Consider the following 20201-nt stretch of genomic DNA (forward strand, 5'->3'; position numbering starts at 1 on the left):
AGCTATAGTTTGGTTGCTTTGCTTGCTTAATATTCATCACAAACTCAGCCTCCCATTCTTTATCAGCCCCTTCCCACATGAAATGTCTTTCTTTCAACTTTGGACATTTCCTTCCTGCTCATGTTGGTTCTTTAAAGTATACTACTGTAGTTTTCCTTTCAGTTGTACAACTGCACTGTACTCCAGTCCAGATGCAAATGTACATTAAATGCACAGACCCCAAATCTGTCCCCTGACAGCTATAGTTATACAGCATGTTTATGAAAAGTTATCCAGGCATGTCTAGTGTAATGCAGTTCAAATAAAGTGAAATATGCTGTACATTTATGAGATTTAAATTTTTTTTTTTATTTATGTGGTTATGGATTACTTTTCTGTCACAGCAATGGAACAGCATATGATGAGAAATCAAGTCCTGTTTATTAAAGTGAATGTCAGGGATTTCTGTAGTGAGATTGAAGAAGAGGGAGGAAGCACATACCTTAATTTGAATTATTGCATTTTTATATAACCCATTAAACAATCAAGATCTGAAAAATTGCACATTGAAATAAAGAAATTTAAGTCTTCAGTTTAAACACATTTTTAATCATAACACTGAAAGATGCATTGCAATAACTCAAACTGCATGTTGAGCTAGTTATGACTCCCAAATGTAGATGTAATTGCAAGTAATGAGACCTCCTAGTGATTTAATAGCAAAACAATTTGCACAGGTATACATATGCATACTGTTCGGCTGTCAAGTCAAGAGGAGGTCACATTACTTGAAAGTACAGCTGTAGCAGATGTGTATTTTTCCCCCAATGAGGTGATGTTTTCAAAGCATGCCATGTATCTGCTCCTGTTCCGGCCCCTTTGTCAAATGTTAGAACACAATGTGGCCCATGAATCAAAAAGTTTGCCCACCCCTGCTCTACATAAAGGGGGAGCCTCCCTGGAACTCAGTAACTACCGCTCTATAGCCATACTACCCCCTTTATCTAAAATTTTAGAGAGTGTAATACACAAGCAACTAATGAAATATCTCCTAGAAAATAATCTAAAAGCAACACAACAACATGGCTTTCATCCCTTCCATAGCACCTCCACCGCACTAAGAGAATTCACCAACATTGCCAATACTCACAGAAACAATGGACTCCTTGTATCTGCCACCTTCCTTGACTTGTCCAAAGCATTCAGTATGGTTACCCACAATAAACTCCTTCTTTCACTAGCAACTCTAAACCTTACCACCCCTGCCATCTCCTGGTTCAAAAACTACCTAGAGGGAAGGAAACAAGCTGTTATGTGGAAAAACCAACTCTCCCCCTCCCTACCAGTCTACCTAGGAGTACTCCAAAGCTCCATCCTGAAGTCATCTCCTCGTTGGTCAGATCCGACCATAAGCTAATCACCCTAGATATCTACATCCATATCCATTCTAGGAGTTTTTCTGTAATGGGGATATTGTTGCCGGGAGTGCATGCCGGACAAAACAATGTTTAAAAAATAACTAGTAAAAGTAACAAATGTGCTGTAAAAGGAAATGTAAATAACCAGTCACAATGTTTAAAACATAACTGTTAAGGACCACATCTGCTGTTTGTTTTTTATTCTTGAGAATTGCTATTCAGAAGTGAAGAGACATACAAGGGAACAGTTTTGGTGGCACACCAGGCTATTTTTTATGTCTATTGTCATGCAAAGCTGACTAAATAGTTGACTCTACCCAAGCCTGAAATGTGAGACTGTAGCCCAGTGAAGGAGGGGAAATGGGAGGAGTAACCTGGCCAGGAACTGAAACTTGCAAAACTGCTCCTTGTGAAAAGTCTTTTTTATCTCAGTAATTTGTTGACACTTTTGCAAGTTTCTTTCAGTGAACGTGTAGCACATCAGTAGGAACAACATTTGTAAAACTCAGCACATACCAGTCAATGACACATGAGCTGCAGACTCTCAAACTTGGCAGTTTTTTTCAGGAGTTCCATTGTAAGTGAATGGAAGTCTAGTCTGACAACAAATGGTAGGGCTATTTGTCCTCACAGTCTGCATTATAGGACAGATTTAGCTTTCCAAAGGAATCACCATGTCTGCCCCCATGAGGGCAGACAAGAGTAAACACAAAATAAAATTAGGAATGAGTACTTATTTTGCTGAAGGCAGCTTTGGGAGGTGTAGTAAATCATGGCAAGATAAAAAATATATGTTTTCTTCATCATTTGCCCGTAGTGGTCCTTTAAATCCAGAAGGTAGTCGCTTTTCTGAGTTCCCTGCTGCTAGGACCACTCTGTAAACCCACGTGGAGCTTGTCTGAGCAGTATATGCAATTGTTAACTTTTTCTGACATTGGACTGAGACAAGAAAAGGTTCCCCAACGGGGTACTTAGCTTTACTGAAGACTTCGGACTGAAATTCAAATAGAAAATCTCAGGTGTCGGCCGACCGGCACTTGCGAACTGCGTCTGCTTTGGGCACCGCGCGGCAAGAAAGACAGAAGAAAATGGCGTTGGATGCCTCTTATATACCCCTGGCGCACTGACGTCAGGGAAGAAGCGACAGCAACCGACGCCTGACCAAGACTTTGGAACTCAGGCCGACTGTGGGACCGCCTGACGGCAGGATAACCCAAGTGTGATGACTGCAGCAGGGTAACACGATGAACATCTACATCACATTATTTCCTTCCTCTTTTTCAAGGCATTCCATAAATTATTATACTATTCCTCCTGGATCTCCTTTCCAAGTCATCTATTTTCTCCAAGAGTAAAGTATTTTTTTCAGTAGAAATTCAGTATGACTTTCATTCTCAGTCTGCCTTCCATATCATTCACAGCATCTTCTATAAAAGAAATTTGATTGGAATGTTTCTTAATTACTCCGATAAACAAGACTAGCTGTTTCTTACTGTCCTGTTTTATGTTATTACCTATTTTACTTTCCAATTTCTCCATTTTAACTAAAAGATCCTGGACGTTTGTAATAATAGACTGTAACTCTTTTTTCATCACACTCCTGATGAGAAGTTTTTGAGTTACTAATGACTGTATCAGATTGCAAAAGAACCTCTGAAAGGTTTAATATTAAAAAGAAATTTGAAAACTTAGTTTTTCACCTAGATTTCGACAAAAAAATACTCCGTCACTAGAAATAGTTACAGACTTATTTTTTTAAAATATAAATCTAGAATTTCTTGTCAGAACAACAGGTGAAAAAAGGCAGAGCAAAAATTTTGAACTACTAGCTGCTTGGCATCTTAGCCACGGCCCCTCTGTTTTATATTTTCTAACTGTTCACTTAAATTCCTTCTTAGTGTGATTCAGTGTTGTTTTTAGGTTTGGGGGGGGTTCATCTGACTATTTTTATTTATTTTTCTTTTTATATGGTTTATTAATATGGAATTTCCACCAGAGAAGTATATTCCCGAATATACCATTACACTGACAGGTACAGGCTTTTCTACGGAATTTAGTGCTGCTAAAAACTGGAAGTGAATACGGCAGCCTTAGGTTCCTTTGTGGAAGGATTGCTAGGAATTTTGCACAGGTCTTCTACAAGATAAAGTAGGTTTGCCCTGAAGAAGTTCTAAAGATGGTCTCATTTCATGCTACGGTGGTACTACTTGGCCTAACACAGAAGAATATTTCTGGTTAGATTTACCCAGGGGTAAGGAAAATGGAGTATAAAGGATTAGTCCACATAAAATCACTTTATCTAGCAGATCTAGGAGACTCTCTCTCTAATATCCTCCCTATAGGAGGAATAAAGACACACTGTTGAAGTTTCCCAGTAGTTTATTCAGGCAAGGAGGTAGATGGATGAGTGTTCTTGCTTTATCTGGGCTAATCCTTTATACTCTATTTCTTGTTAGTCATGTGACTCTCGGGGTCACAGATGAGATACCAGACATCACTTGAGCCCTCTGGATTGCCTCTGTTTTCAGGGGTAAGGAAAAGTGAGGTAGGATACATGCAAAGGCTAGGCTGGTAAGAACCAGGTTAAGTATATTACAGTTTCTAGTGGGTAATTTTACAATTTGCTCCACTGCATTAGAATTAAAGTATACAAAATGCTGACCTTACTATTAAGAGACATGTGACCATACCAAGTCAATGCTTGGGTATCCGAATTCTGCTACCAAGAAGTTATTTGGTTTGATATTTAATCCCACAATAGTATTAATTTCTCCGATCTTATGAGGACACTGATGAGGATCTATAACTACCAATGAAGTAATAAATGTATTTGTTAAGGGTGACACTGACCTCCAGGAGTTCCAACCCAGGGTCATGAGTAATCTGACATGAAGTCATGGTACAGATACTTCTCTGTAGCTACCCACAGGCCTGAAGATGTGAGTGCATGTGTTTGTGTGTGTCAGAAGAATTCAATAATTTATTAATCTATTTTGGCAACTAGTAATTAATGTTCAGAATAACTGAGAGGCTAAAACAATTCTATTGCTTCAAATATTATGTTGAAGTACAAAGCATTAATTATTCCACTTTATCAAAAAGGTTAAATATACATGAAAACAAAACTGATGCAGCAACATACACAGTCTTCATAGAAGGTAAACTGCAAAGTAAAAATGACTTACTACTGCATTCTTCTGGCACATGCTGCACTTAGTTGAAATACTATTAGTGTGGATAGTTACAACAGGCTTGCGCTTTAATTCGAGACTAGAAAGGCAAGCTTGGCTGCAAAAATCTTTACCAGTTCCTGTACTGTCAAATTGAGCTGTGATGACATCCTTCAAATTCAAAATTTCTCTGAAAAACAAAGCAAAGCATTTTTTTTTTCTTTTTAATTCTACTTCACACGTACACATTAATTTATCAAATTCTATTTTACGGAAGTAAATAAAGTAGCAGAATATAAAACAAAATCTTATAAAAATTTCATCTTGCCCACCTAGATATATTAAGTAGCACATTCTTTAATGTGTGTGTGTGTGTGTGTGTGTATATGTGTGTGTGTGTGTGTGTGTGTGTGTGTGTGTGTGTGTGTGTATATATATATATATATATATATATATATATATATATACACACACACACGTGTGTGTGTGTGTGTGTGTGTGTGTGTGTATATACATATATATATATATATATATATATATATATATATATATATACATACACACACACACACGTGTGTGTGTGTGTGTGTGTGTGTGTGTGTGTATATATATATATATATATATATATATATATATATATACACATACATACACACACACACGCGTACGTGTGTGTGTGTGTGTGTGTGTGTAATGTGTGTGTGCGCGCACATGCTCACGCACAATTTTTATTCCGCCTCTGATGAGCTGTACTATCTTCTGTTTTTTTCAAAGTCATTCAATGAGCAGCTTAAAATTGTACAGACTGATCTTGATTTATTAACTCACATTCTGGAAAGACCAATGCCTGATTTAAAAACTTAACCAAAACCAGGCAAATAAAAATTATAAACATATATATGAGACCTAATTATTTTCACAAATTATGTAGCTTAGTCTAGATCATTAAGATTACAGTGTTGTACACACATCATAGAACACCACATGTTCAAATAAGAGGATCAGTGATACGGAAAACTAACAAACAAATGGCAATACACTCAAGGCAAAAATCAGTCCCCCCACTTTGACATTTTTCTACAGCCTAATGTCCCTAACACTTGGATGAATTCTCATACCTTGTCTATTACAACAGCCCAGTGGTACAACAGAATGCCTTATGCACATTTCTTTGTTCTTCTCTGGGAGAAAGTTCTAAAATACAATGCAAATCCACACAAAAGGCAAATGTATAATAATGCCAAAATGTCTTCCTCTCCATTGTAAATCTGAGACACAGAAGCATGTCCCAGAACTGCAAAAAAAAAAAAGTCCAAAAATACAGAAAAATAGCAAATGTTTAACATCACTGTTCTCCTTTAAAGCTTTTTAGCTTTTTTTTTTTTTTTTTTTTGCAGGTTGTTAGGCACCCATGCTATATATACAGTATATCTTGTCTTTAAAGATGTAAGTCTTACTAAATGGATTCATTGTGCTATTAAATTAAAGTAGTAAGCCAAAGACTGAATTGATTGATTTATTAAGACAGAATCAGTGTTGGTGGCAGAAACAGGTTGCACACACATCTTCAATGACAAAAATATCTGCAAGGCTGCCAGTTCTACTGTCACAGAATGTGTAAAGATTAATACTGACAATGTAATATAGCATAAGGGAACCGTGTGGTACTAAGGTGTTATCCTTTGGAAGACATTTTTAAAAACAGTCCCATATGCTTCAGTTGGATGTAAAATATCATGTGGCACTTATCGAAAAAAAGAGCAGAAGAATTTCCTCTGGTGTCCTAACCAAATTTTCTTTGTTCAATAAGAATACCATAGTAGGTAGGTCTCCCTGCAAACAGGATATCTCTATTTTAACAAACCCACTCAAAAAAAAGTAGATATGACAAAAATCAAATGTGATATTAGAAATGATCATATAGCAGACAGATCATTGAGGCTTATTTAATTTTAAATAATGCAACTAGTTTTGTGTGTGTCTACAGTGGCTAAAGCCCTTCACCACAGAAAAGAAAGCTCAAAGAAGAATTCAAATTATCTAATGCTGCCAACAACTTAAACAGAGCAGAAATAAAAAGTTTGGCAAGGGTGAATCATGCCTCACTGATAAATTCTGCATCAGATGTATGGATAAGAATGATTGGGGCATGCAGGTATGCCTCTTTTAGGTCTAAAGTCACAAGCCAAGCGTTCTTGCCCAGCATGGGTAGAAGCTGCTGCAAAGTCAACATCTTGAATTTTGGTATATCCAGGAATGTGTTCAGAATAGATAGGTCCAGTATTGGCCTCCAGGCCTTGTCCTTTCTGGGTACCAAGAACAGTCGAGTAAAATTCTTGTCTCTGCTCTTGCTCTGGTAATTGTTGAATGGCCCCCATGTCCATGAGGGATGAGACTTGTTTTTGTGCCTCTGCCCATTGATTTTTTGGCAGATCTGGCCAACCGTTTGCCTTCGGCAGGGTATGGAAATGGAACTTGTAGCCTTGTGATACGATATTTAGAACCCACTTGTCCTGGGTTATGATGTGCCAATTTTGAGAAAAAAGTGCTAATTTCCCCCCAAGGGTGCTGCCAGGAGATAAGAGTTTGGTGCAGGCAAGGGGAAGTCATTAGGACTGTTTCCTGTATGGTTGTGATTTGTCTTCTCCAACTTTGGAGGTAGAAGCACCCCATTGCTTTAACCTGTATGAACCGTGTGCCTGGGATCTGCCTCTAGGGCGTCTGGATCTGCCCCTTTGAGGTCTGTCTGACACAGGAAAGGACCAGTTCTTTGTTGGCCAGTGTTTACTAAACCTAGGTGGCTGTACTTGTAAAAAATCTTTGACAGTTTGCATATATTTAGCTTTGCCCTCCATTTTCTTTAACACCTCTTCTGCCTTAACACCAAACAAAGTATCATGCTGTAAAGGTGCATCTAATAATTTAACTTTGACATGATCAGGCAGATTTTGTTCCTTTGACCAAGCATGCTTCCTAATTACAGAACCTGTAACTGTGGCCCTGCAGGTGGCATCCAAAGAATCAAAACCACATTGCAAAGTATGCTTTCCAACTTGTTCAGCTGCATCCAATAAATCCTGCATTTCCTTGTTTTCTGCACATTCAGAGTTTAACAACACCTTCTGTTTAAGCAATGCCATGACATGTTGCTGATATTTGAGCATATGAAACTGACAATTTAAGGCCCTTATAGTCAAGGTAGCAGATGTGTATACCTTTTTTCCCCATCTATCCAGTGCCCTAGAATCTCTGTCAGGGGGGGTAAGGTTTTTTGCAGCGGAAGCCTTAACTCCTTTGGGACCCTGTGAAATAGTTTCTGGGTTTGCAGCAGGGTTTTAAAATGTAATTTATGAGAGTCAGGAACCCTGTAATATCTGTCAGGCTTAACAGGAGCTGGAGGTAAGGAGTTAGGGGTAAGACTAGACTCCGAAAAGACATCATCTACAATGTGTAACACAGGTGGAATGGCTAGTGGCCTGTGTTGATGTAGTAAAAGGAAATCCCTGAGCCTCTTTTTAGATTCTGAAAAATCTTGGCTCTCTCAGTGGAAATGCTCCCTCAAGGTATGCAAGGTTTCCCCAAAAGAATATTCCTCAGTAGGAGAAGCTGAAGGTACAGATTTTTTCAGCATCAGAATCCTCATAGGGAGGAAGAGAATATTCCTGATCAGAAGAGGAATCAGAAGAAATGGAAACCTGATCTGAAGATTCATAGTCAGTCTCTTGCCTAGGCTTCTTATCAGGAGGGGGATGGGTAATCAAGTCTTCGGCCATTTTGAGCATATGTTTTTTGGGCATAGAGGCCTGACCACGTGGCTCTTGAGTTTGTTTCTTTGCTTTAGAAGGTGCTTTAGTCTTTGCCTTTGAAGTTGAAGTCGGCTTAATGTAAAGATGTTTAGGTCTGAATACACCCTCAGAAGCCGGTGTCTGCACAGCGGCTCCGGCCCCGTCTGAGGGAATAGTATCCGAGGCTCCAATACCTTGAGTTTCCAGCGGCATGGCCAACTTCACGTGGGAGTCGGTAGCGGCCTGCGACTCTAAAGTAGCGGGCATCAGGGGCTGCGAAAGAGCCTCGCTGAGAACCAGCGACTGGCTTAGGAGAAGCTTCATCATCGGTTTTGGGCCTCGGTTGTCTATCTCTCTCCTTTTCTTTGCGTTTTTTGTGAACTCCGGTAGTCGGATGGCTATCCGACAACATTTCTGTATAATTAAACCGGCGTCCAAAATAGTTTAAAGCAAAATCATACCGACGCTTAATAGTGTGTTGGTTAAATCTAGCACAAAACCGGCAACCAGAAACGTTGTGATCAGGGCCTAGGCAAGGAATACAGTAAGAATGAAAATCCTTATGAGGTATTTGCTTTCCACAAGAAATACAATTATTTACTTTTTCTGACATCAGTCTGGAGCAAGAAAAAAGTTTCCCCAAAGGGGTACTTAGCTTTATTGAAGACTTTGGATCTGAAACTCGAACACGAAAATCTCAGGAGTCGGCCTACCGGCACTTGTGAACTGCTTCTGCTTCAGGCACCGCGCGGCAAGAAAGACTTAAGAAAATGGCGTCGGCCGCATCTTTTATACCCCTGACGACCTGACGTCAGGGAAGGGGCGACAGCAGCCGAAGCAGTACCCAGGACATTGGAATTCAGGCCAACTGAGGGCAACCTGCCTTGCAGGCTTACCCAAATGTAATGACTGCAACAGTGAAACAGTGAAACATGAAGAACATCAGGTTGTGCACATATCTTCAATGACAAAAAGATCTGCAAGGCTGCCAGTTCTACTGTCAGACAATGTGCAAAGATTAATACTGACAATGAAATATAGCATAAGGGAACCGTGTGGTCCTAAGGTGTTATCCTTTGGAAGACATTTTTAAATACAGTCCCATATGCTTCAGTTGGATGTAAAATATCATGTGGCACTTATCGAAAAAAGAGCAGAAGAATTTCCTCTGGTGTCCTAACCAAATGTTCTTTGTTCAATAAGAATACCATAGTAGGTAGGTCTCCCTGCAAACAGGATATCTCTATTTTAACAAACCCACTCAAAAAAAAAGTAGATATGATAAAAATCAAATGTGATATTAGAAATGATCATACAGCAGACAGATCGTTGAGTCTTATTTAATTTTAAATAATGCAACTAGTTTTGTGTGTGTCTACAGTGGCTAAAGCCCTTCACCACAGACAAAAAAGGTCAAAGAATTCAAATTATCTAATGCTGCCAACAAATTAAACAGAGCAGAAATAAGAAGTCTGGCAAGGGTGAATCATGCCTCACTGATAAATTCTGCATCAGATGTATGAATAAGAATAATATAAAGAAATTTCCTGTGATAAACCCACTTTGCCAGCATGTAAAACTAAAGCAAGTCATTTTCTGTGAAAGAGTGCATGTAATCAAACAAAGTCATTAAAATAGCTGTTTATGGGCACAAACTGCATTAAAAATGTACAGGGAAAACTGCACAAAAAAAAAAACGAGAATCTGTTAGAAATCTAGGGGGAAGCTTAAAATGAATAACTAAAGTGTGGTTTTCAGACTGATATAAAGTGTTATGTGAATGCCTGTTAAAATTTCATACAAATGAATCAGAAACAACATAAATTGAAGCTATCAGAGTAAATTTTCATGTACATTGTCTCCGAAAGGGCTAATACAGAACAAAATGAACATAAGTTTCAATTCTAGACCCATAAGTTTCAGTTCCAGACCTATGATAAAACATGGGTGAAGCTTTGTTATTAGGTTATATGACTTGCCAGAGGCTTATCCTGTGAAAATAAATAACAGTGTGACTGCTCTGTTACAAAATAAATCTGGTTAAAATGAGCAGACTGATGATTTGTTAACAGAATATGAAGGTTTGTAATTAGCTTGGGTTGTCTGCAATCTGTTCATCACATTCAGAAAACTACTGCAACATTTACCAGTAGTGCATAACTCTAGGGAGCATTCCAAAAGCTGTACATTAAAACAAATCTAACCACAGAGTTTTGAGCCTACCAAGTAGCTAAAACTGTAAGGGTGCTATTGAAATAAAACAGGTAAAAGTCAATCTTGTAGTGATCACAAACACTGAGCATTATCTGCTTCATACAGTTGAAGAAATTGTGTCTACCATATTAGCAGCATAGTATTTTTCTGTGTTTAATGAGAAAGGGTTTGGATAAACTAAGCTCCAACAGTAATGTTCCAAGATGCTTATTTTTATTTCATGTAACGGAAAATATACATTTCTGAGACTTCCATTTGGTATACTGTCATCATGTACAGTGTTTTTTTTACAGAACTGTTGTACACACCAGTGAGGGTGCATGACGTCAATGCTGGTATTACTGTTGACATATAAACGACAGCAGATCAACGAAAGGTGTGAAACCTGGGTGAATTGCTACAGAAACTAGGAAGAATCAGTCTCAACCAGACACAAACAAAGCTAATAACAGTAGTTTAAAGTGCCTCCCTTCAAAGAATAAGCACGCTCTCTTAAGACATCTTGGAATGATTTAGCATTGGTTTGGCAGGAAATTACTGGACAAGATCAGTAATGATGCTGGTGTACAGTGAAAAAGCTTTGAAATGTTTAAACATTAATGACAGATGTTTCCATAATGAAATATTTTTTAAGTGAAGTCAGTCACACTAGAAGATACCAGCCAGAACTGAATATGAACAGAGATATCGCACAAGTTGCTTATGGGTCAAAAGGCTTTACATAGCACCAAAAACTGTAGCACAGATAAAGAAAAAAATATCTACCTGTCAAAAAGTTCCAAGAATACATACGTAAGGTAAAAGCTTTGGTAGAAACAGACCATAAGCTGTTAAACAGTATATTACAGTAGTAGTTACATAACTCAATAACTATACTGCAGACAATTTTGTTGAGATTAAAGAAGTATGTCTTAAATGTGAACAGTGATCTGCATAGAGTTTCCACAATGTGTTGAGAATGGTCCAAACTGCAGAAGCTTAGGGGGGCTGAGATAAAGAAAAAAAAAATGCTGTGAGAACAAAAATATAGCCATACTTTTATGAAGCGTAATTCTTCTAAAATTAAAAGTTTCAGAATAACAGTGAATGATTAATCAAATTTCATTTAATGTTGTCATTTATATGTCAAAAGCAATATTAGCAATACCATCACGCACCCTCAGCGGTCTGTGCAACATCTCTGATAAAGGCCTATGTCCCAGGTGACCCAAATTCAATTAGCACCTTCGATGCTTAATGAACTTGGCAGGGAATGATTAGGCTTGCCCATCTCATCGGAGAGTAGGGTAGAACAGGATAGATACACTGCTGCACTCCTTGCATGTGTCGTGGATGTGCACTTTTGCTCACCAAACAACCACTTGTGGTAGCTTTTGTAGAAGGCTTCTGGGAACATGCACCTGCAAGGAATCCATGGTGATGCAGGCAGCACATCTCCCCTGCAAGAGGCAAGGTTAGGCTACATACACATATCCTCACTGCCAGGATATCAGTGAAAATAAAGTACCCTCTTAGCCCCCTCCAGATAGCTTTTATTCCAACACTAGGACAGTATTCCAAGTGGCTAGGAAACAAACAGGCATATCTAACTAGGTAAGGAATACTCCACTGCAAACTAAGTCTTGTACCAACTCAATTACTGATACGCTGCATACTTACGAACATAATTTCTACATCTGCTTCCCAAGAATCTGAAATATGAACAAGAATGACTGAAATAAAACCAGTGTAGACAAACTATTAAAAATGTCACAGAAGAAGACTCCTGCCAGCCTTCATTAAAAGAAGAAGCACACAATATAACACATCGTTCTCAGAAAGGCAACACCAAGGAGTGGCAATGATGCCATGTGGACTATCAAGACCATTTGTTTGTACTGAGGTTGGAAATTTGTAATAGAGAAACTGGAGACACTTGTTCATGACAGGTATGTCTCCCAGTTGCTGTGCAGAATATATACACCCTTCTCTGATGCCTCCCTGCTTGAGGTACTTATGCAGATGTTCACAGAAATAGCCAAATAAAGGCCCTGAACGGCATTTCCACCAAAAGTTGAGATTAGAACATTTTGAAACTGTCTAGTGACTTGACACCTGAAGGAATACCTAACATATCATCATTAGAAGTTCAAATCGCAGAATTCTCCAAGTATTTGAGATCTTCAAAACCAGCTATTCAAACCATTTAAAAAAATGAAAATTGTGAATGGTAATGAATATTACTCAAAGATGCTGCTTTTGTGCTATAGTTTTTAACTTTTAAGCTGATAAAAAAATGTTCTGCAATTACAGTACCATCATCTTAAAGCAATTTCACATTTGAAATGACACGCAAATGCAAGTTATTTATTAAAAAACATTACATGTATATTGTGGCATAATAATATCTGCTGAGCCTACAGAATGCTACAGCTGTAAGGCCAACACATAGCTGACAGGAAAATCTCAACCAGGAACATTGTGGCTTTTTGGAAAGCATAAGGAACAGAGGGAGCAGGCATGCCAAACTCCTGTTCTTCAGAGTCCTAGGTGGAGAAAGGATTGTGTCAAAGAGTCTCCAAGGGATGTCATATCTTAAAGGAGGAATCAAGCTAGAAGCTTTCCGTGCAGTAGGAAGTTTGAAAGATGTCCCTGAGGCCTAAACAGAGAAGTGGAGCTACTGAATGGAATTTAACCCAACTATTTTTGTGGTAAAACCTATTAAGTAACTACACCTAAAGACTTGCTTTAAAACGTCTCTGTAAAGAACTTCTACAAAGTTGAAATATACATGCTAAAGGAGTTGTAAAGAGCAGGCTGTTTGCTAAAAGGAAGCACTTTTTTTCTGCAGAGCAATGAGACAACCCTATTAAACCTGAGAAAGTTTTAATATCATAAATGCTACAAAACAGTACAATAGTTAATGCATTTCAAATACACGTAAGAAAATTTTGCTTCTGAAAAGGGTAATGTAATATGCATATGTATATTATCTTTAAAGGATACTGATGCCTACTGCAGCATATCCCTCTAACAGACTTTCCAAATGTACATTAGCAGGTCTAGCATCCTAACTTTTTTGTGCAGTCTGAAAGTAAATGCTGCTGAAACTGGCAATAGGTAATCCAAGTCTGCCTTGCTACTGTCTATTTCTAAACATCAAATATTACACTGAATATTATTCAAACAACTACTGTTGCACTAAGTATACTCACAAAACTATACTATTTACAAATTACATTTGTGTAATGGACCTGCGGTGGTGGTGCTGCGGTAAAGTTATCACCTCACAGTAAGACACTGTCCGGTTCGATTCTCAGCTAGAGCGTCTTCTGCGTGGAGACGTGTGAATGGGCATACCTTCGTTGAAGGTTGTGCGTCAGGGCTGGTAACTCGGCACGTAAAAATCAACTACCAATCATTAGCGAATTGGAGTTCCGCTGTAGCGACCCCTAACTGGGAAAAGCCGAAAGACACAACAACATTTGTGTAATGGAAAAGCAAATTAAGACCTCTTTTCAACTGGGGCCCGGGGAGAAAACTTACACATAAAAAGTTATTACAATTCACAAAACATCTATTAAAGTAAAAACATTTGTACGGTTAAAAACACAAATACATCTTTTTAAACACCTCTAAGTTATCGCTTATGATGGAGGCACAAATTCATTAAAAGAAAACAAATCATATTAACATTTGTCATATTCCTGCATTACATTACATGCAAGTTTTTCCCACTTTCTAACAATTACTCACTCCAACATTACACACATTGCCCAATTCCTGCCTTCCCTAAAACCACACTCCTTCTCTTGAACATTACTGTGTATGTATTGTTCCAACAAATTCCATTAATTTCTATGTAATTTACTTCTGCCCCTTTCTAAAGATCTCACCCCTAGTTCTTTTATCTCTTTAAATATTCAGTACTTAAATTACATTCAGTTTAGATTACTACTGCCATTTTCTAGTAAATGGTTTGGTGGTAATCAATAGCTTTAAACTTAGGAAGGCCGTACTATTGGCAATTCAGATTGTGTCCCCCAAATCAAAAGAATCATTTCCTTAGATACAGCCATTTGCTCCCTCAACATTTCTGTCACAGTACTCTGTCGGCAATGTGCCAACTTATTACAACTCCACCCAAAAAAACATACTCCCAGTTGCCTCTTTTGCTTTCCCATCACACCTCCAAGCATTTGTTACCTACCAGAGGAAAATTCTCTGAACTCACTCTGCTTTAGGCTATAAAAGACCTATGCAAACACTACCAAGCAAAACTTCAAACCATCTGGACTTAACTGCATACTTGGGAGCCATACAGATGTCCTCTCAATGTTCCTTTGTAAATTACCTTTCCAGTAACTCTTCCCAATCTTTTCTAACTTTCTCTAACTGACACTTGGAGTTAGCATAACATATTCTATATATCCCCTACAAATTATTTCTTTAACAGCAGCTTCTGTTACAGACTTGCCTAAAACTGTTCAACAGCTGGTATTTTCACTTAGCACTACACTACCTCTTTCTCTTTGCCTATACCTGGATATCAATCGCTGAAAGGGAAGGCAGTCTCTAGCATGCAATTCAAATTTCTGCTTGGCCTCACCCCCCCAGTACCTTTCCTTTTCTCTGGTTCCTTTGTCAATTTTCTCCAGTAAATTCTAACCCACTCTTGCATATTTTCTACACCCCTACTTGCAGTCGTACCTACTGGAAAGAGTTAAATAACTAATTAACTGTACTGTACAATACACATATATTACAGTGATTCTTTATAAAAATGAATACACACAGTTTTGGTGGTTACACTCTACAATACACACCTGAAAGGAAATCTTTATACAAAAACAGCATTGGAGATAGTCAGGCATTCAAGTTCCGAGATGGTAATGAATGTTGGGTGCCTAGGATGGGCTGACAAGTGTGAAAGAATGAAGACAGGATGAGTAATATCATCAGTGGGTGATGCCCCTACACTGGCCCAGTAACCAAGGAGCCTCAATCCTCACCACTGGCAACAGTGAGAGATGTACACAATGGGAAGACAAGTACACACACAGTAAAGTACAATTTCCCTTAAGAGCACACAGAGCTCACAGTAAGTCTGGGGCTGGTTTCTCCCTCTTTCTCCAGATCCCCAATAAGACTCCCCACTAGCACAGCTATAGTGTTGAGACCTTAAGCCAGTGTTCCAAGCCAAGTCCTCCAAACACACACTCTGTCCAACCAGTGCTTCATGTCCCTGCCCAAGTAGCCGACACTCACATACACATTGAGGTTTGATTTATACACAAACACACACCTGGGAAAGGCTGGCACAGGTTTACTTGGTATGCCCCCTTCTGCCCAGACCATAAGGTAGTTATCACTGCCACCAGAACCCCTTACCAGTAACTTTAAGGGCCTTCCCAAAGGGTGACCAATCCTACTGTGTAATGTTACTATTATCTGAACTGTAAGTGTGACCAAGAGCAAGGCTATTTAGGAGTGGCCTGTACAGTGTCACCAAATGCATATGCAAGCACTCTCCGAGCTTAAATATGTCTCACAAATATCAGCCACAAAGATGGGTTTAAATATATTTAATAAATAATACTAAAATAAGACAATACTCGATCAACACAGTTACTTCAGAGTTTAGAATCACAGGAAATATTTTAAAACAACATCACAGGACAGTCTCAAATAAATACAGAAAACATCTAAACTAATCATTACTATATTAATATCTATATCTAAGAGAGATACTATGCCCTAAGTCTTACTTACAGACAACACGCAGGCACAAGTGCTGATGATGGATGTTTATAGGTCCAAGACAAGATACAAAATGCAAAGTCTCTCTCAGAGCATTCTTAAATTAATATCACATATTACTGCTAGGTCAGCTTGGATGACACCACTCTGTCACCTGCCTTCAGTTCCCAGGCTAAAGGAAACTAACATCTCTGTGTTAAAACTACATATCACTCAAATGTTTGCTGAGAACTGGAAGTCCAAAACAATTAAACACTTTTACATTTTAGACCTAGTAATTACTTCTCTCCAAAACAATAGAAAAACCTCTAGCTCTAGATATCCTGTCTCCTTGCTGCATTAACTAACTTGTATAGCACATTGTAAAGTACTTAATTTCATCTTATTTTCTTGAAGTTGTACAAGTTAATCTTCTAAGTTTCAGCAGATTATGCTGTGGTTACATTCTTGAAGCTCAGTACATAACATACAGTGCTGTATAAATCATATTAAAATTCACAAATGACATAGAATTATATACAAAATTCCAGATACCTGGGTTGGCAGTGTCACACCCTGTGTAGTAGAAAAGAGTACACTGGGTAAGAACAGGGAAGTTAGTGTGAGATGAGAGAAGAGATGAAGATCTGTGGGGGGATGGGTTAGAGAGGAAAATATATAGCAAAATATATGCATGGGGGAGGGTTTGCAGCTGCCAGAGAGATGTGTGTTGGGGATAAGAAGCAGATGAAGACACTGAGAAGATCAGTGACATTACGGGACAAGTCTGATGATTAGTTTAGAAGAAACGAGTTTGCACAAGGGAAGTTCTGTAGCTGATGGTAGCAGTATGCTGTTATGTGGGTACAGGTGGAACAGGAAGGAGCTAATTGGGTGGTTTGGAGCAGTGAAATAGCCATGTATCAAAAGAGAAGGATTTTACATCTTGTCTGAAGGCTTTTTGGTGCATTTATTTGTAGAATGGAGGGAGCTCCCCTGTTTGCCATGTTCAAGCATACGAATCCCCATGAGAGTTGGGTGACAGTCACATCTGCCAGACATTTTTCAGATAAATGGAAAGTATAAGAAGGAACACACCAATGGCAGCAGACTGTTCAGGGAGAGAGAGAGGCTTGTGGCTGGTGGAGGACTTTCAATGGCATTTTTAATTGGTTGGGCTCGGGGAGGTCAGGGAATTAGAGACAGTTTTGCCTTTTGAGAACTACACCGTGGTGTGCTTTATTGGGAAGGCTGGCGGCAAAGCTTACAATCTTGCTTTGTGACTGCTCAAATTTCGAGATGTGTTGATAGTTTGGTAAAAAATCTTAGGGTGTAAGTAAGTTGAGGGATACAGTAGGCAATAGCACTGGCCTTCTATGCTTGATAAAAAAATAAAATATTGTATCAAGACAGCATGCCTAATTTTTGGATGGTTGTATTGCTTACTTGATGAATGTGTAGGTCGAATCCAAGTAGTTTAATGTGTGGAGTAGTTCAATTAATATGCCATCAGATGGTTGAAGGATAAGTGGGTTGAGAAGTTTGGATACTGATTTAGGTCCAAAAGCCTAAGTTTTATGTTTTGGGAATTTAAGTGTCGGTTTGACTCCAGAAGCTGAGTTTTCACAGAGGTGAAAGAATTTCAAGTTCAGACAAGGTGTGTGCTTAACAAATGATGATGGAATCATCTACAGAATGGATCGAAGTAGAGTTGATTAGCACAATAGGCAGATTATTGATGAATATATTTAAGAGAAGTGGAATGAGGACAGATCCTTGAGAGAGATGAGCTGAGATAGGGAGGAAAGTGGAGGGGGCTTGTAGACATTGCACACACGGGTTCTGTAGTGAAGGTAAGATTTGAACAAGACGGCTTTGTCTGGTAAGCCTAACAGTCTGTGAAAAGGGGGCATGTCTTCCCACTGTTCTCTTTTAAATTGCTTTTTCTAATCTCACTTTCCAACCTTTTCTAATCTCCTCTAACTGATTCTTATCGTCATCATGCAATCCTTATATGCCCTAAAACCTCACTAGAGCAGGTCTTTCACTTAAAATTCCCCTATCCCTTTCTCTTCACCTCTGCTCTGATATCAATCCCTGGTAGGGAAGGCAGGCTCCAGCCTGCAGTGTAAACATCTTCTTGGCATCATTCGTCAGGATTACCATTTCCACTCTAGCTATTTGCTACCAATACCTTGGTTCCTTTGCCAGTTATCTCCAGCAAATTCCAGATTCCTCTGCCTATTTTCTGTACCACTATTTACAGTCATCCCTATTGGAAAAATTGAATTTCTCCATTCTCGTGTTGGCTTACTCCTTACAGTACTGTAGCACTATTTACAGTCATATCTATTGGAAAAAATTAATTTCTCCATTCTCGTGTTGGCTTAGTCCTTACAGTACTTTCTGTTACTTTAGGAATATAATTTTCTGTATGGTTATTTTCCTTAAGGATCTGCATCCAAAATCCCACACTATTTCTTGAACTTCCCCCCTCTGCTTAATCATCTTCCCTTTCCATTTTGAAATACAACTTTTTGCTTCTGTTATACATATGATCCTTAACTGTATAGCTATAAAGTATCCCTTCAAATCAGGTACTCAATAAGCTAACTTATTCTATTGAAGGGATCAACTTATCTCACTCAACTCTTGTCCTCTTCTCATCCCAAAGAAATTACTTTAACCCTTTACAAAGTATTGCCCACAACTACTTCTCTGGTTGAGAAAAATATGGCTGGCCCATAAATAAAACTGAAGTGACTAAACCATTTTCACTGCTTGTATCTTACTATCCATATCCATAAACAGCAGCTTCAAGTTTCTCAGTTTTTGTATTACCTTTTAGACTGCTCTCACATATCCTTAGCTGCCATAACAGAAGCCTTTTTAATCCATACTCTTAAATATTACATCTTATTGTCCCTATAATTATGGGAATTTGTTGAAGCAATTTGTACATGGTTATATAATCTAAACCTGTAGCCTTTGTTTTATCTTCATTAATTTTATATCACAAAAAGAGTTGGACTGGTCAAAAAATGTTCAACATTAAGATGTCCTTTCTGGATTTGTCAGGTACAAAATATTATCTGCAAATAAAGCCAAGTTTTCCTGATTGCCGTACCAATTATATCCTTGAATTTCTGAGTCCCTTATTGCCTTTGCCAATGGCTCTAAATATAAAGCAAATAAACAGGAAAGAGGACACCTCTGCCTGGTTCCTCTGTTCAAAAAGAACGTATCAGAGAGGAACCTTCCCAGTTTAATTCTTGCCTGCAATCCTTGACATATCCTCCTAATTAACCTTATTACTGTACCACATAATGCAAATGCTTACATTCCCCAACTCAAAATCCTAGATTACTCAGACAAATGCTTTCTCTGCATCAAGACCCACCAACAGCAGCAGTACTTTCTTATGCTCTGCTTCCTTGTGGATCATCATTCTACTAATGTTGTCAAACATTTGCCCCTCCTTCACAAAAATCACACCGATATGTATCAATTTTGGCAACATCTTTTCACTTATTTTAGCCAGTATAGACATAAGCATTGTTTAAAATTGAAATGGGTCTAATGGATCTTCATCATCCTTGGGTAATAAAGCCAACATAGCTTTCGTCCAAGATGTCGGTGCTTCCCCTCTTTTTAAAATATAGTTAAACAAAATCTCACTGGTCTTTTACTTTCTTCCCCTCCTAGCTTCCATGGGAATACCATCTGCTCCAGTAGACTTTTATGAAGACTGATTATACATTACACCTCTTAATTTACCTCCTCCTATCTTAACTGTTAGTTCCTATCCCTCATCTACCTCTAACCTTGATATAATTAAGTCTTCCATACATATTTCCATTTATGCTCTTTCTTGATTTCCATATTTCTCTGCTTTATACAAATTTTCATAAAATTTC

At 38.4% G+C, this 20201-nt stretch overlaps 1 protein-coding gene across 9 annotated transcripts in view; it reads right to left on the reverse strand.

The window, feature by feature from the left end:
• ZMYM4 (zinc finger MYM-type containing 4) overlaps positions 1 to 20201 on the reverse strand; it is a 3261850-nt gene that overhangs the window by 1906519 nt on the left and 1335130 nt on the right. For all 9 annotated transcript variants that reach the window (XM_044059341.1, XM_044059348.1, XM_044059366.1 and 6 more), the window contains one exon: positions 4583 to 4757. In XM_044059341.1, coding sequence (XP_043915276.1) covers positions 4583 to 4757 — 175 coding nt within the window. The remainder of the gene's footprint in view (positions 1 to 4582; positions 4758 to 20201) is intronic.

This window comes from Protopterus annectens, chromosome 1.part2, assembly GCF_019279795.1.
Source record: "Protopterus annectens isolate FY-2018-M chromosome 1.part2, PAN1.0, whole genome shotgun sequence".
NCBI lineage: Eukaryota > Metazoa > Chordata > Ceratodontiformes > Protopteridae > Protopterus > Protopterus annectens.